The sequence below is a fragment of the Podarcis raffonei genome, chromosome 3 (assembly GCF_027172205.1).
Source record: "Podarcis raffonei isolate rPodRaf1 chromosome 3, rPodRaf1.pri, whole genome shotgun sequence".
Lineage (NCBI taxonomy): Eukaryota > Metazoa > Chordata > Lepidosauria > Squamata > Lacertidae > Podarcis > Podarcis raffonei.
In genome coordinates this window covers 50272575-50296114 of record NC_070604.1, presented here as the reverse complement: position 1 = coordinate 50296114, position 23540 = coordinate 50272575, and the positions used below count along the sequence as shown (strand labels likewise).

The 23540-nt window shown below is 41.6% G+C and overlaps 1 protein-coding gene and 1 long non-coding RNA gene across 3 annotated transcripts in view; one reads left to right on the top strand and one right to left on the bottom strand.

Annotated features, from left to right (window-relative positions):
• Positions 1–13175: 13175 nt before the first annotated feature.
• Positions 13176–23540, bottom strand: part of GRIK2 (glutamate ionotropic receptor kainate type subunit 2) — a 439072-nt gene continuing 428707 nt past the window's right edge. Inside the window, exon 17 of one of the 2 annotated variants that reach the window (XM_053381542.1) lies at positions 13176–14945. In XM_053381542.1, the coding sequence (XP_053237517.1) occupies positions 14781–14945 (165 nt within the window). In that variant the 3' untranslated portion in view covers positions 13176–14780. The remainder of the gene's footprint in view (positions 14946–23540) is intronic. The other variant, XM_053381541.1, reaches the window with a different exon arrangement.
• The window catches only part of LOC128410380 (uncharacterized), a 33542-nt gene continuing 24903 nt past the window's right edge, over positions 14902–23540 (top strand). Inside the window, exon 1 of the long non-coding RNA XR_008329477.1 lies at positions 14902–14991. This is a non-coding gene — a long non-coding RNA (uncharacterized LOC128410380). The remainder of the gene's footprint in view (positions 14992–23540) is intronic.

The following is a 23540-nucleotide window of genomic DNA, read 5'->3' as shown; positions in this document are numbered from 1 at the left end:
GGTTGCTTATTCAGCTGGACCCAGGATGATCCATGCCTCTGAGGACATCAGGCCTCTGTTGTAAAAGTGAAACACCGCCTTCCAAGTTGGATACTTATTCATTTGCTTAAATATTTAAGATCCCACTTCCATAAAAGGGGAGGGGGGAAGCTAGATTGTGACTGAGTGCAGTGGATTCTGAGACCTGTACTTTGTTTAAAGGCCTTAGTTACTTAAATAAACTATTCTTCCAGAATCCACTACATTGAGTGCTTCTGACATTGAGTAGCAGAGATGGTGATAGAGAAGGAGGAAGGAGAAAAAACTTTTCTTTTGCATTTTGGTGCTACTCCTGCGTCTTCTGTCTTTAAGAAGGTGAAGGAGACACAGCTAGGAAGGGAGAGTGCTTTTCTTTCCAAGTTCTTGGATTTTAACAAATAATGCATCTCTCAAGAGGTGTTGCCACAAACTAAATTGATGGACATGCCACATGTGCAAAAAGCCACAGCAATGGGAGAAAATATATTCGCTTCTCTTGTGCTCCTTCATTGAACACCATCAAGTTCCAGGCCTAAGACAAGTTTATTTATGCCTTACTTTAGGTGGAATATTTCATTCTATCTCCTCCTATCACCTTAACTCTCTCTTGAAATTATGCTAAACTCTCTTTCTTATGCTAGATAAATGAGCTGTGACCCTGATGCTCTTCACAAACATATGGAGCTCCAAAACAAAACAGGAAGTGTTTCAACTTGAATAACCAGCTCACAAATATAAATTAAGACATTGACCACATTGCTTACATAGAGGTGATTAGCTGAGAGACTCTTCTTAATCGTTTGGTTCATGCTCCAAAGCCTCAAACAACCTTTAAAACAAACTTTTCCTTTGGATGTACATTGGAAACAAAGTGCCATTGCAATGATTTGTTCATTTGCAAATGCATAGGTTGAGCATAGTGGGGAAGTTGTAAACACATGAAATATGTTCTCGGTACCCTAAAACCAGTTACTTTGTTAATCAAAGTAACTATAGCCCAGTACCCTAAAACTAGCTTTCTGTACACAGGTACCCAAAATGACTTCTTGGAACACGTCCTGCAAGATTCAGGTTGGATAATTAGAATTAGCTCTCTACCACAACCCTCTGTGTAGGTGTGAATCAGTGACCACCCCAACAGGCTGAGGTGATCTACTGTACTGATTGTCTAATTAGGATTGATTTTCCTGGCAACTACTATGCTACACCAAAGACTACAGAGAGACAGGGCTCAGGATGGGCAAATACATCAATTTTGTTTTCTCTGTTTCTCATGTTTCCAATATTCAGTTCAGTTCTCCACATTCCATATTATTTGCACTTTTAAAAAAACTTCTGATGAAAATTCACCTGCATTTTAGTGTGATTTTCTCTCAATGCACCGTATTTTTCGCCCTATAGGACACACTTTTCCCCTCCAAAAATGAAGGGGAAATGTGTGTGCGTCCTATGGGGTGAATGCAGGCTTTCGCTGAAGCCTGGAGAGCGAGAGGGGTTGGTGCACACCGACCCCTCTCGCTCTCCAAGCTTCAGGAAGCCTTGGGAACCTCCAAATCAGGTCGGGGGACAGCGGGAAGGCACGCTGCGCCTTCCCACTGTCCCCCGACCTGATTTGGAGGCTGGCGACGGGGAGAAGCAGCGCGCCTTCCCGCTGTCCCCTGACCCGATCTGGAGGCTGGCGATGGGGAGAAGCACGCTTCTCCCTGTCGCCAGCCCCACAAGCTGGGGGACAGCGGGGAGGCACGGCGCGTGCTTCGGGCAGATGTCCGCAAGCCTTGTGCACCCGGCGGGAGGTCCTGCCGGGCACGCAAGGCTTGGGGTGGCAGCCTGTTCTGGGGGCTTCCCCAGCCTCGCAAGCTCCTAGAGCGAGGGGGAAGCTGCGCGCAGCTTCGGCATCGCTATGGGACCCGCGCCTGGGGGGGGGGGTAATTTTTTCCCCCTTTGTTTCCCCCCCCCCAAATCTAGGTGCGTCCTATGGGCCGGTGCGTCCTATAGGGCGAAAAATACAGTACATATTTTTGTAAAGTAATTTCCCCTACTATCATGCATTTCTATGTAGGGAGTTAGAAAACCAACAGATTAACCAGAATTGCAATGCCACCAAAACATTTCCCCTAGAACACTCCTGTTCCTTTATTGCTCAGTAGGTTCATACTGTGTGCATTTTGCTTCTCCTAGATTGTAGTTTAAGTGGGATAACTTCTGAATTAATTCTGGAATTGGACATCTGGTCATAGTATCTAGTTCATTTATATTTTTCCCCCAAATTCTACATTACCAATCATACACATTAATGAAACCCTGCATAAAGCAATCTTGAATTATATGACTGTAGGATTGCTTTTAGTGTGGTATATTATATATATATATATATAGCCACTGCAATGAAACAGAGTTTGTGCTTAGCAATTGCATTAAGAGTCTTTGTATGTGTTGCTTTAAATAAGCACACGTGTACATCAAAAGTGCTATTTTGTGATAGTTTATCAGTGCCCACAAGTGCATGAATACATAGCTATATAAACAAAAAACATCTAAATGAATTCATACCTACAAACACATCAAGATTGATTCTTTTTGCACCTTTTTTGCAATTTTTTATCCATGTACAAGGGGGAACAAAAGGAACTGGAAGCCAGAGTAAATGGTGCATGAATAGTGCTGTCTGCAAAATGTGAAAATTAAAAATGGAGCAGTGGGGGATTCCTAATGCAGCAGCTCCACTCCAGAAAGACACAAGATCCAGGGAATTTGGAACTCCCAAGTTGCAAAGAGAAACAGAGAAGAAAAAAGGAATTAACAGAGTAGTGGAAACATTCCCAAATTCTCCCTTAATCCATCCTCTCTCAGAAACTATAGTGCCTTTTTATGATGCCAGGAGCTATATTTCTTCTTCTTTTTCTTCTTCATTACCTTAGCAGGTCTTTCAAAATTTTTCACTGCATCAGAAAACTCTGCTTAGTACTTAGATACATTTAATTCCAAAGCTTTTTTAAGTCTTCAAAAGAAACTGGTTTCTGATAACAATGTCTATTAAAATAAATAATATTAATTGCAATACATTAGCTGTATTAACATCCCCTGTGGCATATGTGGGAAAAGGATGATGATGAATTATTTTTAAACTGTGACCAAAATTATCCCTAATTTTACCCAATTATTTAAAAACTGGAACACAATTACCCATAATGTGACTATCTGAGAAATAGACTCCTTAAGGAAACTGACACAGTGCAAGGCAAGGATGTTGTAATTAAAGCAACATACATAAACCAAGTGGTTGTAATTATGAATAGTGAAGATTATTGAAAAGAAAATGTAAGGCAATTAAATGATGAAATCTCTTATCAGGCTTTTGCTGCTGATGCGACAAAGATTCAAGGCAAGATTGATGTCATTTTGGAAATAGGATTAAGTGCTGCTCACAGAGATCTCTCTACAGAATAACCAATGGTGCTGGCCTCTCTAAATGCATTTAGAAGAATGTAGGTGGTATGTTGGGGACGCGGGTGGCGCTGTGGTCTAAACCACTGAGCCTAGGGCTTGCCGATCGGAAGGTCAGCGGTTCAAATCCCTGCGATGGGGTGAGCTCCCGTTGCTTGGTCCCAGCTCCTGCCAACCTAGCAGTTTGAAAGCACATCAAAGTGCAAGTAGATAAATAGGTACCGCTCCAGCGGGAAGGTAAACAGCATTTCCATGCACTGCTCTGGTTCGCCAGAAGCGTCTTAGTCATGCTGGCCACATGACCCGGAAAAACTGCCTGCGGAAAAAACATTGGCTCCCTCGGCCAGTAAAGCGAGATCAGCGCCGCAACCCTAGAGTCGTTCGTGACTGGACTTAACAGTCAGGGGTCCTTTACCTTTACCTTTAAGGTGGTATGTCAAAAACACTTACATTTCCATGTGTTTATATGGTTTGCATAAACAGTGGGGATTTAAGAAAAGAAACTACTGCAAAGTTGAAGAAGCTCACTTGCAGAAACACAAAAGGAATATTTAACATGTGAAAATGGTGCAACAGTACCAGCTGAGAAAGTGAGATACTGAACACTGGAAAGCTCAGTTTATTAGAATGTGTGGTACTGATAATGCCAAGGTTGTAGGATCAATCCCCATAAGAGACAGCTGCATATTCCTGCATTGCAGGGTGTTTGGACTAGATGATCCTGCCCAACTCTATGAGTTTATGTTGCTGTACATGTATAACAGGGGGTGCCAGCCTGGTGTTTGTGGATTCACATGTGCTCATAATAGCCTTCTCAGGTGCCCACAGGGTCCCCATCCTCCTGTTGGAAGCTAAGCTATAAATAATCATACTTTTGCAATGTGAGGAATAGGTTGTTCAGGTTATGTTTGTTTGCTATTCTTTCCCAATCAATCCCAGTCCCATCTTTATTTTTATTTTTTTTATTTGGTTCAGTTAAAGGCATAGCTGTCAACTTACAGATTTGAAAATAAGGGGCCAGCAGCCTTGAAAATAAGGGACCAGCAGCCAAAATAAGGGATTTTAGTCAACCAGCTGAAATACGAAGTAAAAAGGGACGAGATAATTTTGGAGAGCAGCGCCAATTTTAGCCCTTCATTTCCAGAGGTTGCTGCTCAAGACATCAGCCAATGAAACACTGCAATTAAATAACTACAAGCAGCAGCCACTTTTCACGCAAAATGAAGTCCAAGCTACGAAGATGCTGCTGCAGTTCTGTATCTTTTCTCTCGTGCTCCATCTGCAGCTCTCAATTCCATCAGGTGGGGCGGGAGGGGGGGGAATAGCGCCTGAAGTAAACCTGCAGATCAGACCATCTATGCTAGTCTACCATTACAAATCTATGGGAGAAGCGCTTGCGGTCCTTCCCTTGTAGCCCTTGGAACACCTGCCCATGCCTCCGCCTCTTCCTCCTCTCTCTGAACTGCTTTCTCTATGGTTGCCCTCGCTCTCCTCTCAAGGCTCCTCAGCAATTCATAGGCCATGCCAGGCTGCCCATCTCATCCAGGTCCTTCGGCGGCACAGCCACAGTACGGCCTAGCAGGAGTGGGAACAGCGGCGACGGGCAGAGGGGAGGCCCCAGGCAGAGACGCTCAGTTTGGCAGCCGCGAGGAGGATGGCGGCAGAAGGGCCCGAGGCTCTCGCCAGTCCCTGTGGGGAGGGGCTCCCGGGGGCCGAGGCTGGTGAGAGGAGGCCGGAGGGGAGCAGGCCAGGCAGCTAAGCAACACAGTTGGAGCCTCCCTCCTCCCTGGCCAGCAGGGAGGAAGGGAGAGGAGCTGCTTCCTTTGAAACCCAGGAAATTTAAGGGACATCCATCAATAAGGGACAGCAGCGGGACATGGCGCTGGGATAAGGGACTGTCCCTCCAAATAAGGGGCGCTTGACAGCTATGGTTAAAGGTTTATTTACAGCTGTGTTCAGTTTTCTGGGTTTTGGTTGTCTTGTTTGTGTGAATACACTGCACACAGTCCAGTAATTTATGATTAAAGCAGTCACCTACATCCTTACAGGGCTTTGGGATTATTATTAATATGCTTTTAGTTTTCAGTTGTTTTTTTGAAAATAGCAAATTGTAAAGGTGGCTAGCATGCAACCCCCTGGAGAAGCCCATCTTGAAAAGATGAAAGTTATGGCCATAACACAATGTAAGTCAATGGGATTTCCAGAGATTTGCAATTTTTCATTTATGATCCAGATTCAGATCAGTGGTGGGTAACAATGGATCTAGATTGGTTTGGGCGAGATTTAGAAATTGGGGCCATAAATCAGATTGGGGAGGCCTCTCACGGTTGTTGTCTCTATTGTCAATAACCTATACCTACAGGTGATTAGTCATATAATGTAATAGCCTAATTTCCAAAACTTTATTCTGCAGTCGTCGTCCCCCCATTCATTCCTCTTATTCTTTTGCAGCCTTTCATATGCTTCTTGCATCCACATAAATCCTGCTGTTACATCATTCACCCATTGCATAGGTGGTCGCCTCCTTGGTCTTTTGAAAAATTATCATAGGGCAGAGAAAATGTTTGTGAAATTTTCATATTCTCATGGATGGGGCACAGGGTTCTTGTGGAAGTTACCTTACTTTTAGTGTGCCTGAGAGATGTTCATTTCATTCTCCAAAACATCTTTCTGGTGGTCTGCACTCTGCAGCTTTACTGGTTAGCTGTATTTATTGAAAACCCCATGGGATCTCATCATCTGGGCATTCTTGTAAGCATAGGAAGGTGGAAATGCTGCTAATTGTTGCTTTACATCTGTTTGTTGGTTGTGTGTGTGTGTGTGTGTGTGTGTGTGTGTGTGTTTAAAGTGAAGTTACTCGTGAAGAAATTAGTGCAGAAAGCTTCTGTTTTTAAAGCTAGAATGAAGAACTTTCCTTAAACAAAATATCAGTGTGTGCACTGCTGTCACGTAGCCACACCCCGTGCTTAGTTGGGTGACACAAAAATGCTTAGGGAAAGACATCATGAGATATCTTGAGACAGTGCAGGCAGCTGGGCAGACTGTAGACCACTGGGAAAATGCTTGATGGAAAGAAAAAGACACACCATTCACAAACACTGTGCAATGAAAAGGGAAATTCAGCTTTCCAACCACCAGTGCTTTTTTTCTTCAGGGGTTAATCAAGGGTATGCAGTACCGGCACCTCTTTTTGTTGTTGTTTAAAAACATGGGTAGGCAAACTAAGGCCTTGGGGCTGGATCTGGCCCAATCGCCTTCTAAATCCAGCCCACGGACGTGTTTTTACATGAGTAGAATGTGTCTTTTTATTAAAAGACACTTCATAAAATGGTTTCACAGCTTCATTTTTTGCACAGCCTTTCCAGGTCAGCTAGAAGAGCAGCAGCCTGATTCTTCCAACGTAACCAGTAGGTTAATAGAGCCATATAAATTCCACATCTGAAGGGAACAGTTTCAGCCTTATTTAAGGCTGCCAAAGCTCCACCAGCAGCAACAAAGCTGTGTTCTAGCTAGCTGTAGGCCTGGACAAGTGGCGTCAGCATCTAGAGAAACAGCTCTGCGCAGCACAATCCACCATGATGGAAAGCCAGCCATGTATTTTGGCCTAGCAGGAACTTTGCAAGTCTCTAATTTTCAGTCTGAAGCTGGATATGGAAGAATGACATATCAAGCTTCTAGTGTGCCTATTGAATTTGGATTTAATGGTCAGAAGATGTGCAGGCATAAACCCCTATGCATATTTTGAGAAGGATCAGGAACCAATTTAACTAGTTTTCTCATATGCTGGGTATGGGAGTCTTACCGTGATTGCTAGGTGAAATAGCACTGAGCCATAAGATAGAAACTAAATGTCTGTGTTGTTTGGTACACATATTTTGACACTAAATTGCAGAGTTTAGGTCATTGGTTGCCACAAAGTAGGAGTAAAAGATCTTCCTGTGGTCTCAGGAGATAGCCTACAGTAGTACAGGATGGCATTATTCCTGGGTTGAATATTGGGACTGGTTATATCACTAACATTGCATATCATCAGAAACTTTCCTCCATGCTAGTCTCTCTTCCATAGAGATGTAATTAATTTGCCCATTGCAAGCTACATGCTCTCTGGATTTTTTGGGGGGAACAACACCCATTAGCCTAAGTCAGTGCTTGCTGGTTGGGGTTGATGGCGGTATAGCCATAATCCAATTTTAAGAAATTATGTGTAGGCTCTGACAGGTTTAAATTAAAATCAAATTTCATTTTAAGCTTTTGTTGTTGTTGTTGTAAAAGGAGACAATTTTAATTGTCTGGTTCCGTTTTTGAAAAGGAAGTCAAATCTTCACTGCTCAGACAACAGAACAATTCCAGAAAATCCAAGGCAATTTAATGTCCATTAATAGCACTAAGAAACTCTTCACCCTTTCGAATCATGTGAAAGTCATTCCTAGAAATCAAAGAGTGGAGCCACACTGTATTTCCTGGGGAAATGTTTGAAATGACATTCCTGGATGGTGGAAACAGAGGCTTAGATCTCAAAACACCGTTATGTGATATTGGGTTATAGGTCTCTGGAGCAGGTACTGATTCTGCTTTGGGCAAATAGCTATACTATAATGGTTTCTGCTCTGCTCTGCATTTGTAAACAAACAAGGTTTGCCCCCTCAAAGACACCATAATGTATAATTGCTCCCCCCCCCATAAAATGTCAGTGGACCTATATAAACCCAGGACATATTCTCTGTTTGGGGGATAGGCAAGTGAATCGGAAGCATACTGATTAAAAAGAACATTTAATTATTGTTGCACCATCTGTTTCCACCCCTCTATAGTTGTGTACACAAACCTCTCCAATTGTATAACAAATGCAAATTCCACTGTACTGTCACAGACCCAATTAAACTCTCCAATTTACTTTTTAAAAGTTTATCTCCATATTGGCACCTGCTTGTCTATATCTCTTGAGGATTGGCTTGCAGTTCCTTACAAGGCTTTGTTTCTAAAGTAACCTTAAAGATATCTTCTTCCTCTGCTAACATGTGTAACGATTATCAATGAGCGTCACTCAAATGGCATGAGGGCACAAATACTGTATTCATTACACAGTGTGACACTTTGGGTCCTTAGCTAACATAAGAACATAAGGAGAGTCTGCTGGATGAGGACAATGGAACCATCTTGTCCAGCTTTCAGTTCTCATGGTAGCCAACAAGACACCTATGGGAAAAAAATTCTTAAGATAAATAGGTTAGTTAACTTGATCAACAGAGACAAAGTAACATGAAAATTAAATCAACTTAAAGGTTAAAAGACTGAGCAACATAAAGTAAGAAGAAGAAATTTAGGTATTCCTCTTTGCACTTTTGGACAAAGTTGTGTTTGCTCCAGTGTATGTCATCATGCCCAGGAAGGAAACAATGACAGGACTAAGATTCTCACCAATAAAATCAGCCAGCCTGACTTTCAAATGGGGTTTTATATATTATTCCTAGCGAAATTTATGGCTATGACTGTTGCATTATGGTAGTAGATAAATATTCTTGAGTGTCCTATAACAAATGTACAATGCTAGACGATCACACAAAATGTAACCCAAATATTATATTTATAAACAGTTCCTTGGCAGTGTTGTTCTGTTCATTAGACAAATTCATTGTATAAATGCAAAATAGGGTTGTCAACTATTTTTAACAGCTCCCTGCTCCCCAAGCCTTTGACAACACATTGACGTGGCCTAGTTTCATATTGTAATATGGAATGACGTGGAATTTTGTATATGTTTGGTTAGGTTTTGTAATACTTATACGCCACATGAAAGCTTATAATGTAACCAAGTAGGCCAGAAGTCTGTTCTGCTACTTTGCATTGAGAAGATAGCCATGGCTGCCTTTGTAACAGTTACTTGGGTTGGGGGGGGGGCCTTCAAGTTGATAATGTGAGAAGATACCTTTGTTTATATGTGGGCCAGAATGGGTACTATAATACAACTAGATAGGTGAAGGAGTTTTATTGGTGGTTAGAAGGTCTCTATTTTGGTTAGTCACCAAAATAAATCCAGAGTAGTCACTGACAGGTGTACAGTGGTACCTCGGGTTAAGTACTTAATTCGTTCCGGAGGTCTGTTCTTAACCTGAAACTGTTCTTAACCTGAAGCACCACTTTAGCTAATGGGGCCTGCTGCTGCTACTGCGCTGCTGCAGCACAATTTCTGTTCTCATCCTGAAGCAAAGTTCTTAACCTGAAGCACTATTTCTGGGTTAGCAGGGTCTGTAACCTGAAGCGTATGTAACCTGAAGCGTATGTAACCTGAGGTACCATATATAAGCATTTGCAGTTGGAGACAGCTTGAGTCTGAGAGGGCATTCTGGGAGAGAATCTGAGGACTGATGCTGGTGCCCATTAGGGGAAACCACATAGCTACATGGTAGAGCAAATTGTTTACATGCAGAAGATCTCAGGTACCATCCATGGCCTCTTCAAGCAGGACTGAGAAAAAGTCCTTGACTGAAGCCCTGGAAAGCTACTACCAGATTCTTTAACTGCTTTGAATATTATATTTCTAAATTGTTGTAACCCACCCTTGGACCTCATGGTGAAATTTCTTGTTGTTGTTTATATTGAGTCAGATGCTCCATTGGTCTGTCTTGGTGTAAGGCAGTTCCCTCCATGTTCTGAGGAAAGGAAGGTGGGCTTGTTGTGGTGGAGCTTCAAGCAGAGCAGGCACCATAGAGCTTCAAGTAGAGGCCTGACCACAGGAAGTACTTTATTAAGCAGCCCTTGAAATATCTGCACCACCTTAGAAGCCAGAGACAGCAGGAAGATTGTGCAGCATCTGTTCCTGGTTATGATCAGCTTGGTGCTAGGGAAAGGGGAAATGTGGAAAGGCGTTGAATGCTTATTTGGCTGAAAGGAGCATTCTCCTGAATCTTATGAATTGTAACTAAGCACATTTAAACCTGTTTAACTAAGAACTGTACATTGAAGAAATCTTTTCCTGCCCACCACCTGAAATACTTTATTCCCTTACGGAAACAATTATCTTAATAAACATATGAACGTTGTTCATTTTATAAGCCTGTCTCTCGGGATGATGTCAATGTCACACCTAAACTATAGGATTGAGGCAGCCGGTCCCCATAAGGTATAAAGGGTTTATTTCAGTGGCAGCAGTTAAAAGGTTTATAGTTAATGTTGGATTCCCTAACTGAAAGGACTAGCTCAGAATTTCAGTAGGTGTTGTGAGATGAAGTTCCATAGACCCAAGCCCCAGAACTAATAGAGTCAGCATAAGTGAAATATCCATATTGTTACGTCACATGTGGTAGCAGAACAATGTGATATAATAGCTGCATTTCAACTGGATTACAGCTCAGTTCTATGAGCTGATGGGCATAGTAATTAAATAATAATAATAATAATAATAATAATAATAATAATAATAATAAATAATTTATTATTTATACCTTGCCCATCTGGCTGGGTTTCACCAGCCACCCTGGGCAGCTCCCATCTGAATATTAAAAACACAATACAGCATTAAACATTAAAAACTTGCCTAAACGTGTAGTGAAGGATTGTACTGATTGTTATAATGGGCCCGTTTCTGACCTGGGCTGTGGTGCTGGTGTCAAAACTAAATCCAAAACGGAATACGGTGCAGTGGTATCCTAGTAAACATGCTCTGCAAGGGGAAGACTGGGACAAGGCTAGTGAAGATTTCCTGCACACTCTCTTAAAGTCTTTCTAATCATCTTAGTGACTGCAAAGCTAAGTACTTAGGATGCAATCCATAAAAAGTTAGGTGGGCTCAAGTCCAATTGAAAGCACTGGCACAAGTAAATCATGACTATTTTAAATCACACTGATGTCAGTGGGATTTCAGCACAACTTTTTATGGACTGGCGAGATAGGACAGGAATTGCAACCAAGACACATTTGTTTCATGTCACTTCTTGTGGTAAAAGGTGATGTTCCCCATATCAGTTTCATATGAGAAATGTAGTCTAATGTAGGGCTGGATTCAACAAACTCCAGCTGGTGCAATCCCTTCACCCTGGGTATCACTTCACCTCTTCCAGATCTACTCTAGAGGGTCAGGAAAACCCCCACAACAGAACATATGGGGAACAGAGATTTCTCTGTCGGTTACGCATAAATGTCTGCACTGAAGAACAAATTACTTAGCAATATATTTCATTCCAGCCCTACTATTGACCATGCAAAGGATAATTGAGACATAGGAAATATTAGTTCTGGTTTGACCATGCTAAAACAGGCCAAACGTGCAGGATATTGTTGGGACCGTGTTGGTTCTGTGGCAGTTCCATACATTTATAATGACACAGTGTTCTGCAGTAATCTGGGGATTATAAACTAGATCAAGGATTGTCAACGTTTGGGGCCAATGGGTGCCCCTGGACTTTTGAGAAAGTGTCACAGACACTAGTCCCAAAATGGGCTCCATGGAGGTTTGGCATAACACAAAATGGCTGCTGTGGGTTGTGTGGCATTAGAAAAATGGCCACTACATCTAAAAGAGCAGCAAAAGATACAAGGACACAAAATGATGTTGATGTGCCTTACAAGCAATGGGGGGGGGAAGCACCTACACCAGTCATTGCAGAGTTCATTCATGGAGAGAAGCTCTTTGACCTTTTATCGGCTCTGTCTGGGAGCATTGGCAGACTCCTGAAAGATGATATATGCCCAATGTGGCAATATGTTAAGCATTTCTCTGTTGAAGCTATCCTCCTAGAACTGACAGTTGGACCACAAATAAGTGATCTGAAAATACACCCATGGCTCTGATCCAAATCTACAACCTCAGACTCCCCATTTGTGTCAATGGAGCAGGCAGCCTTACCTGCCTTTCACTTGAAGTGAATGTGCACCTTGAGGGCAATGGAGCTTTTGCTCACACAAGGAACAGCTGGAAAGGGGAGGCACCATGATGGTTCTCATTCATTTCAGGAGGCTGGTTTGTTTGGGGCCATGTGCACTTTGCAATGGAAACGTGAAACATTTTAACAGAGAAGCCTTTTGAATGCCAAGTGTGCCTTGAATCCACAAATATTTCTGTTATCCACAGATGACTCATTGTTTATACAAAACAGTGTTTGGATTCTGTTTATTTAAAAAAGAAAAAAAGAGAGAGAAATGATATTTTTTTCTGGAATAAAAAGCTATATTTATAAACTGTGGGTGTAGGCAAGTGTCCCTACATATCTCAACATTATACATTTTATTTTCAGGATACAAATTTACAATAAGACTAAGTTAAAATTATTAGGATGGTATCACATCTGACTGAGCACCGTAAGGGCAGCTGAAACATCTGTGTGTCTTTAAATGTCATTATCATAGGTGTAACTCCCCCCTCAAAAAAAGGGGGTCATGGGGGTAATCATCAGGTGCTTCTCCTGTGTATGTCTTACTGAAATTAACAAAAGTTGCGCAGGACACATTGTGCAACTGGTATTCATTCCCAGAGGTCTAGTACCCAATTGTTTAAAAGTACTTTAAAGGAAGAGTAGCAAAAGCATTGTGCGGTAGCTAGGCCCCAATCCTGAACACACTTTTTTGGATGCTAACATTCTTGCTTATAATAAGGATGGGAAGTAAGTGAGTGTTTGCAGAACAAGATTCTAATACAAGTACCAGTTTTGATGGCACTGCACACACATTGCTCAAATCACACAGCATTCCCAAGCCACCCTACCCAGAAAACAACTAAAAACTGACAATTTTTTTTTAATGTGTGTGTGATTTGTTTTTGTTTTTTTTAATGTTGTGCATTGGATTCAAACAGCAAACTGTGTGCACTTCAACTGTTATCACAATGTGGTCAAGAGGTCTGTGTCTTTCATCATTTACACACATCAGTTCATGACAGTATGTTATCAGGCTAGTGGAAACCAGGGGTGTGGTATAGTAAGCGGTATTGGTAGTGCACCTAGATTTTATATTATCTAACTTGAAAATAGTTCTCTTCTAAGATTCCCCCCTTTTATTTTTTACCTTGATAAAAATAGTTTTCACCAAACGTTGGTGGTGCAAACGCACTACCAGTCACTCTTGGCACCACACCCCTGACCGGAACGCAGGTTCTTGAGAGTGTTGATTTAAAAAGTATTACAAAAAATTTCCATACAAAAACTATTTTCATAGAAATCTTGCATTTCCACAAATAAACCTGAACATTTTTTCCCCCTTGCTTTTCTGGGGGGAGGGAAAAAATTGTTCAAGGGTTTTGCTCATTTGAACACTGTTGACTGTATTGAGAAATGCAGTCCATTTCAAAGTCCTCCACATTCTGTCCTTTTTCTTTTTTAATTCTTAGACAACCCATCCTATTTCCACCAGTAGCGAGAATTCCACAGGCTCCAGTGAGTTCAGTTCGAAGCAGGAACACGAGTTTTCCAAACCCTCTCAGGCATTTAAAAAAAGAAAGGGGGAAGGAAAACCCCACGCCTCCATTGTGTCTTTGCTTCACAGTTAGACAATGAAGAAATTGCTCAGAGACAAGCATCATAAGATACATCTTTCCTTTTAACTGGGGGAAACTTTGTGTATCATCTGAAGCACAGCCCACCTTCTTTGGGTTCTCTCACAACAGAGTTCCAGTATAGGTGAAATATTTAATTTTCCACTGCTTGACTTAAGAGTTTGTTTTTATTCAGGTCAGTGACACAAGAGACAGGTCAAGCATCATCTGTCCATTCTTCTATTTCCAGGTTTCCATTTTCGTTGCATTGATTTTCCCACTGAATAAGCTCGTATCAGCTAGCTGGAACAACATCATGTAGACATTGGCCAGCAAATATAAGATCTTCGGTGCTTGGCAGTACACAGCAGCCTCTTTTTCTCCCCGCTAGAGTGCTGAGTTACTATCTTTCACAGACTCCTCCGGTAGTTAGTTTCTTTAGCTGTTCATTCCTTCTCCAGCCCCTGGCGACGGATGAACTTCAAAAAGGAGCCTGCTAGTTCTCACTGCAGCTGCATTTGTAGCCAGCCATAAAACAAATAGAACCTTTTGTTCATTAAGGAATGGTGGAACTCATGACAAATGGTGGAATGCCCACCCACCCCCCACCCCTCCCCTCCCCTTATAAACTTGGTTGATCCGTGACGCTTGTGATTCGAGTCTGGCCTTTGCACCTGCTTAGATCACAGAGTCTCTAGTTCATAGACACAGCGGCATGAGGTAACTCATTTTATTTTTGAACAGCTTGCATATTTCCACAGGAAACATTCTCGCAAAAGTTGGTTTGGGGGAAAAAATAAAAAGGGGGAAGGGAAAAGACATCAGTTTGTGCTTGGGGTTGCTTGGCCTCCCAGCTCTATGCCATGGTTTCTTTACCTGGCAACCTTCTGTCATTAAATGTGTGCATGTTGATAACTTCTTCTGTTTTCACAATAACAGGAGCCTGTGGTTTGTGTTTTAACCGACGTTGACACTTCAGAGACATCCTCAGCTCCTCCACCATGGCACTACAGAAGGACCTCTACAGGGGAAGTTTGCAAAAGAACAAAAAAAAATGTGGAAAGAAAGTAAGAATTATTATTATTGTTGTTATTGTTATTATTAATGCATTGATACTTCAATATCAAAATTAAAATGTGCTTCAGGACTTCTTACCATATGAATGAGAGAGGAATAGTGGAAAGGTGCCTGTTATTCCTCTCTCCCCATTAATTTCCACAAACCTTGTAAAGCATGCCCATTATTCTTATTTTTAGCTGAAGTTTGGGCCACCCATGTTTGTCCATGGCTTGGCAATATAGGCTTCTCCGTTCCATTAACAAGCCAAGCCTATGGACCACAGTGGAAAAATCTGGCCATATGACTGAGAATCTCGGCTAATATGGTCTTGTCAGTTCACAAAAGTTTTCTATGCTGCTGCCATAATCTCATAACAAAATTGTCATCTTTTAAATATGCATCTCATACAGTTATATATATGTCAAGCTGTTCTGGCTTACTGAAAACCCTTTCTTTTGAAAGTAGTGTCTAATGATTAACACTGCATTTTAAAAAAAAGTTATGTCAGAATAGATCATTCATACATGCATGTAGCTCACTTGATGACTTAATGATGTGATGACTGAATGAATCACAGCTGAATTATTTTATTTAAAATATTGTGTTTGAAATGTACAAGTGATCTCTCGGTGTGCCCCTCATACCCCGCAGTGAAAGCAACTCATCAACTGATATTGCAAGAATCACAAAGCAATGAGCATGCAGGTTAGCCTCATTTGCTCTTTGAGAAATGCCTTCAAATTATGCTGTTTTGCATTTTCAAAATAATATCCATTTATTCTTAATCAATTTCTAAGTCACAATGTTAATTCCATGTCAAGTGGTGCTAAGTTCATAGTAAACAATAGTAACAAGAAATTACAGTTGAACATAGATGCAGTGGTGCAGGAGATGGTCATCACACTTGTAAAAGGCAAATTAATTACAATAGGCAACAGTATTTTGTGCTGAATTCATTTGATTTAAAATACTAAGGTATTTGTTTATAAAGGAAGTGAGTCAACGTAAGACTGAGAAGGAAGCAATAAGACACACCTATGACAGACAGTTCATATCTGGTGTGGGTTGCTGGAAGCCTCGTTGCAGAGCAGTAACAATTATATATTTTCCCTATTTCTGTATCCCAAACTGCTGACCTAGAGCTCTAAGTACAAAATGACATGAGCAGCTAAGTCCATTCTGTCCAAGATCCCTCCACACATTAGGCACACACTGAGCAAAGGGACTGAGGGACCTGCAGCTCATTACAGCGCATGACAAGCAAAGTGAAAAATATATGTGCTTGGCACACTCATCCTTTACATTTTCAGGTGTACACCACCTGGAGTTACCTTACGAATGCCACCTGAAAAACCTGTAATGCTTGAACTGGTCCCTTTTGTTGGGGCTGAAGGGTATGAACCTCCATGTTCTCATAATACACTCAATCCTATTGTCAGACAAGCAGGTTTATAATACATTAGCACAGCCCAGTGCTCTGAAGAATCTTATACCTCACTTTAGTCCTCTGCCAAAAATTTCTTCCTTTCAACTATTCTCCATCAATTAATGAGAAAAGAAACTACATTCTAAAATTACCAAAGGGCAGGAAGATTTTGATGAAATTATCATAGGTGGGCAGTTGTTGTTGTTGTTGTTGTTGTTGTTGTTGTTGTTGTACTTTTGAGCTGGCCAGGGGGTGATTATAAGTAACTTCCTTTAATTTGACAAATAAAATCATGATTGTCATGAAGTGACTGGTATCATACAGTTCTACCCTTATCTCCCCTAGCTCTTGTGAGATGCATATCTTGAGAGAGACCCTGAGGCGAGTGACATGACCCATGACATGACCCCATGCAAGCAGCAAACTGCTCTGGCAAACTAGAGAATATTCTGAGAGATCAGGATGCTTGAGTCCAGAATAAGAGCGTAGTGTAGTCCTTCTCTCATGCTAGATTTGATATAGATCTATTGGAGGCCGCAATGTTTACTTGCAGAAGACAGCATGTAGGTAACTGTATGGTGCCTCTATGTTTTCTTCCTCAGGGCAATAATGAGTTGGGTGCAGAAGTGACAGCCCCACTAAGAAACAGCATAGGAGGAAAAGGTTAAACATGCCTCCCCCCAGAGCTGTTTCTCTGAGCCAGTTCAGTTTCCCTATCGCAGCGTTTGAACTACATGCAAACATTCATGCACACTTTGAGCTTATCCACACTTCACTTGAGCCACACCCAGAAAGCATGGGCCCAAGCAGTTTTCCAGTTGCCCCATGCTTTCTAGGCATAGGTTTGAGAGGTTTTCCATTTTCCCAGCAAATTTCCCTGGGAAAACCCACTCTTTACCACTGAATTGGAGGAAAACCATTGTCATTTGCTCTGATTCAGCAATAGAGAGCAGGTTTTCCCAGGACCAGTGGAAGTGAGCCCTTACACACATCTAGTTTGGTCCTAGGAAGAAGAAACTCTGCCAGAGGACACTAGCCACACACCCATCCAGATAGAGACTCGGTTATGATTATAAAACCAAATTACCTAATATTAATCCTTCTATATTCATTTAAAACAATATTAGAACAAAAAAAACCATCAAATTACCAAATTACCAATTTACACAGCTGTCTCAGTTACGCAATGTAACCAGATTAATTTGCAAAGTAGTAGGCAAGCAGCGTGTACTGAAATTTGGCAAAAACACCATTTAAGATGACATACAGGTGATGACATATACCGCTGGAAAAGTCTAGAAAGTCTACCGAAGATGACTAAAAGTCTACCGAAGATGACATATATCACTGGAAAAGTCTAGAAGTCAAAATGTGGGGTATAAAGTTTAATTCATAGTAGAGCAGCATTCCAGAACAGAACAAGCCAAGCTACATGTGGGAGGAAATGTTTGGATTTTGGAGAAGAGACATTTCCAGCGGTAACCAGAAGAGGCAGAAGATCTATGCTTACAAAATCCAAGCTTCATCTACAGTACTAGATCATAAATATATAGCATGTTGAAGTATATTTTGTTATGTACTTAGTCATGTGGCAACAAAAGCCATAGAATAAACCCACTTTCTTCGGAGCAAATGTTAACATTTGCGTCTCAACCCCCTCGGTTATGGCATGCAGCCAGGTAGTTTCACGAGCATGCACAGCCCTGTTCAAGTGCTTCGCCCACACTTCCCCATTGTGTTCCATGTCACAGGAAGTTTTGAATATGATGGACTGTGCGGGTGGTGCCTGCTTCCTCTAAGATGGAAGAAAGTGGCACCGGTGCAGTATTCCACCTGAGCACTGGAGCTTGGACTTGGAAGATCTCAAATAAGAACAATCCTAAAGTAACTATATGAGGCTTCAACCCTAATCCGGGCACGGATCCCACTGAATTCAGCAGACCTTACTTCTGAGAAGACATGATTAAGATTGCATGGAATAAGTATATAATTATACAAAGAAGCTATTATGGAAATAGCTTCTTTGTACAATTATATAGAGGGATGCGGGTGGTGCTGTGGGTTTTAACCACAGAGCCTAGGACTTGCCGATCAGAAGGTTGGCGGTTCGAATCCCTGCAACGGAGTGAGCTCCCGTTGCTCGTTCCCTGCTCCTGCCAACCTAGCAGTTTGAAAGCACGTCAAAGTGCAAGTAGATAAACAGGCACCACTCTGGTGGGAAGGTAAACGGCGTTTCCGTGCACTGCTCTGGTTCGCCAGAAGCGGCTTAGTCATGCTGGCCACATGACCTGGAAGCTGTACGCCGGCTCCCTTGGCCAATAAAGCGAGATGAGCACCGCAACCCCAGAGTCGGTCACGTCTGGACCTAATGGTCAGGGGTCCCTTTACCTCTACCTTACAATTATATAGACAACGACAAACTCTAGCTACTGATCTATCACTCTTAGGAAACTACATATTTCTTAGATAATGATCATTATAGAGATATAGCTGGATTCTTAGGTGAATTAGTGCCAACAATGTTATACATAGAGTTTTGGCAATGGGGTATTATCTTAAAAACAAAAAACGGCAAATGGTTTCACAGATCGAAAGCCACAAGCTGAAGATTATAAAGCGGAGTCTCCATTACCTTCCATTAACTGGTTTTGCCTATCTACAGAATGAAATTTCTTTTTTTTAAAAAAAACACCCCACCACATTATGGTTAATATTCAGTACAGAAGCATAGAGAATGAGAAAATATTTTCTGAGACAGGCAACTTAAGACTATTTTTGGAGAAGATGTCTAACAATGTAATCAAATCTTTTTTGACAACTTCAATTTGCCTTTCAAGCTGCATTATTGTTAGAATAACTCCAAAAGGTTGGCAGGTGGAGCATCAGAAATCCGTCTGTAACTTGAGCTTTGTGAATATGTACAATACTCCCCCTTCCATTTAGTCTAGATGAAATAACCTTTTGCCCTTTACTTCCCTTCTATACTACAATGAGGTTACAAGAAAACCAACCTTTATTGAATTTTGATAAGTGCTATAAAACAGCAACTGGCTTCCTGTTATGCTTCCAGAAAGTAAATGTTGCCTGAAAGTCACTCAAGATGTAATCAGATAGCAGATAATTTTAACATTCTTTGGCCATTAGCATGTTAAAATTGCTACAGTAAAATGAAGCGTTAGTCGTTCATTTATAATCAGCATAAAGGAGCTCACACTAAAGTTTTAATCAGCAATATCAATGCATGCCCTTAGCCCACACACAGCTGGCCTGGTGCTCAGCTCTCTCTCTCTCTCTCTCTACACACACACACACACACACACACACACACACACACGATGAAAGTGGTTTCCCTCTAGCTGTAATTCTTTAACATCTCTACAGAGGCAACAGTAGCCATAACAACTGTGTCTTCTATGAAAAAGGAGAAATCTATATCATTAACGAGAATGTTTTAGGAATATCAGACTGCATTGTCCACACTGACTGGTAGCACCTCTCAAGACTGGGAGTCTTCCCCCTGTCCTATCTGGAGAATGAACCTGGGACCTTGTGCATGCAAAAGCAGGTGCTCTACCACTGAGCTGTGGCAGTCTGGTGCTGGAACAGAGTATCTTTACGTACTGGCATGCGTCCTTTAAAAGGGAGGGCAGGAAGGGGCCAGAGCAGATCAGGGAGAAGAGACGACTGCTTACACTTCTTGTCTGAGAGCATGCAAGGGGAAACATCCCCCAACAGCAGTTTGATCCTAGCTTGGATCTATTAGATCCAAGGCCAGCACACTTCCCACTTCTCTGGTGACTGCTGAGCTAGAAAAGGCTAATATTTAAAAGAAGGGGAAGGTGGTGGATCTTGACATTTGCCGTGATAGGTCTAACAGCACAAATGCAATGGCTGCTACCAGGTATCGAATCCAGCATCTGTAGGGTAACATAAAGCATTTTACAATTGGTGAAGGATCATCGGTCAGACTGATGGGAGAGTTACCCATCTCGTGTTACTATTCCCTTTCACTTGTTCCTGCAACTCCGTAACCCTTGACTCCATGTCCTTCCTTCCATTCCAGCCAAGAGCGTTGGTGATTCATATAGATTAGGTGTCAAGTTTTCATTGTTTTCCCTCCCTTTACAATGTACTCAAGTTGCTGCCCAATGAACTAGATTTTCTGGCACACCGGACTGTCTGGGAAACGTAATCTTCCCTATTCGTTGCAGTGTCATGGCAGCTCTGTACACACAGCAGGGATCATCTTATTCTTTCAAGTGGCTTTTTGAACATGTAGGAGAGCTGATGCACACCTAGCTGATACACACATACAATGGTTTTTACACATCTCTCACGCTGAGTGAATGGGGAAGAGAAGTGACTTCATGCACCAAAACTGTGTGTGCATCTGATCCACACGTTCCACGAGTCACTTGATGGGTTAATAGCTACAGCTGAAAAAGTGGAGAGTGAATCATATGGACAGACACAAATCAACAAATTTAATAATATTTGTAGTGTGTGTGTGTGTGTGTGTGTGTGTGTATTTTAGAGGGCTTATACCTTATACTTCTAAATTTAAAAACTGACTTTAATCCCATTTTTGTTTCCTTGCATTATCATTAAATATCTATGCCTTTTTTTGCCTCCAATGATTAGTTGTGATTGGGCATTCCCACCAGTAAGTGTGCATCTCCAGTGGTGCATTTCAATCATTTAAAATGCTTTACCAACTATATTCTACAGTGGTACCTCAGGTTAAGAACTTAATTTGTTCTGGAGGTCCGTTCTTAACCTGAAACTGTTCTTAACCTGAGGTACCACTTTAGCTAATGGGGCCTCCCACTGCCGCCGCGCCTCCAGCACGCAATTTCTGTTCTCATCCTGAAGCAAAGTTCTTAACCCCAGGTACTATTTCTGGGTTAGCAGAGTCTGTAACCTGAAGCTTCTGTAACCCGAGGTACCACTGTATTTAATATTGCAAGTGTTAGATGCCACCTCAATGATTTCTATTGTGCCTTGTATATGATAAACATCATTAAGAGATTTGTGCATTTTGCTTATATTATAAAGTAGAATTTCTAGTTCAACATTCACTTACAAAGAAAATTAGAAAAACACATATCTTGCCTAGTAGATATTACATGAAAGGGGGGAATCTAGCAAGGATTTCCTGTGCTTCTCTGTCTCTTGCTTTAATTCTTTTTTTTTAAAATATTTTTTATTAAGGATTTTCTTGTTTTACAGAAGTGTAGTGCCACGTATTTTTTTTCCTTCTTCCGTGTAACATTTTTACAAATCCGTTTCATTTGTTGAGGCATTAGGGGGAGAAGAAAAAAGAAAGAAAAAGGAAGGGGGTGGAGAGAGGGAAGATGGATGGGGTGGGGTCGGGTGGTGGTGTTTCTATTATGTTTAATGTATGTAGAGTTTGGTGTCAGCGTTGCTTGTGTTGTTCACTTGTGTTCCTTTGGTGGTGAGAGAGGTTGGGGTTGGCCTAGGGAGTGATTGTTTGCTTGTGATTGGCTGTGGTGATCTTTGTTTTCGTGTGTGAGTGAGGTGTGTGTGTGTTTTGGATCAGGTTAGCCATATTGATTTGTATGCTGTTGGTGGATTATTGTCATTGTCCTGTTGGGTTGTGTATGTGATAAAGGGAAGCCATACCGGGGTGAAGGCGTCTTCTTCTGTTTGTCCCCGTGTCAGTTTCAGTTTATTAGTTAATTTTTCTAGTAGGGCTGTTTCCCATATTATTTGGTACCATTGGTCCATGCTTACTCCTGACAGGTCTCTCCAGTGTCTGGTTATGGTGTTTCTGGCTGCTGAGAGCAGGTGGGTTATGAGTTCTTTGTGGTGTAAATGGGCATTGTTGTCTTGGAAGATGTTTAGTAGGGCCAATTCTGGGGTGATGTCTGTTACTTGCTTAGTTATTTTACATATTTCTTGTATGGCTGTTGTCCAGAATAGTTGAATTTTGGGACACTCCCACCACATGTGGAGGTATGTGCCTGTGGAGGTGCACCATCTCCAGCATTTTGGTGAGGTTCCTGGGTGTATTAGCGCTAGTTTCCTTGGTGTTAGGTACCACCTGTAGGTGAGTTTCAGTGTGAGTTCTTTTCTTTTCGTTGATATGGATTTAAAGGGGGGTTTAGACCACCTTCTGGTCCATTGAGTGGGGTTAATCTCATAGCCTATGTCATTCTCCCATTGTTTTTTGATTGCATCTAGGGTATTTGCGGGGTTTTGGAGTAGTATTTTGTATATTGCGGATACCGTCCCTTTACCGTTTCCCTTTGTTGTTAGGAGGAGGTTTTTGAAGGTTGTCAGGGGCCTAGTTGCTGCTGATTTTACTGTTGAGTTGTTTAAGAGGGCTCTTGCTTTAATTCTGAATTGGCCTGCTATTATTTCCCCCCCTCTGGTTTTCTTAGAGAAACATATTCCAATTGTTTGCTCTGTTTAACATCTGTCTCCTCTTTACTTTGATGGAGTTCACACAAAATTGACTGTCAAAATCTAGTATGAATCTACAGGATTTGTTCAGAAGTTCATTACCTCCAGCCTTGCATGTCAGATATTATTTGAAGCCTTGTTAAAATTTCTTAACACAGTAATGGCAGTAATCCTGCAGCTTATAGCTGATGTTATGGGTCAATGTTCTAACATCTACCAGGACACGTCAATCAAAGTGCTTTTCATCTTCCTTCCTTCCTTTTTTTTCAAGTTGACTGGGAATAGATGTACAGTCCTGGCCTTAGCCTCCTTTCTAATCAGCTTCTACTTCCAAATACCATTTCCCCAAGGATATTTAATAGGGAGAGAGAGTTTGGAGCTGTCAGTCTAGGTCTTTAAACCCAAAGGCAGAAATGGACCCTAAGGCAATATTTAAATAGAAGATATACCATCTCTGATGTGAAGCATGGAATGTAAGGAAAAACTTGGCACGTGCGAGTGCCAGAAATTAGTTTTGCTTTGTAGGATTTTGTAGGTTTGATAACTCCTGTATCTGTATCAGCTGCATTTATGTTTTAGAACACTGGTGCCCATTTTCATAATGTCAGGTGATCTGACAGATATTCTAAAGAATTTACCAAATGTGGGAATTAGAAGCACTGAAAGAGCATATCTGAGAGCCAAAGAATGTGTTGCGTAGATGGA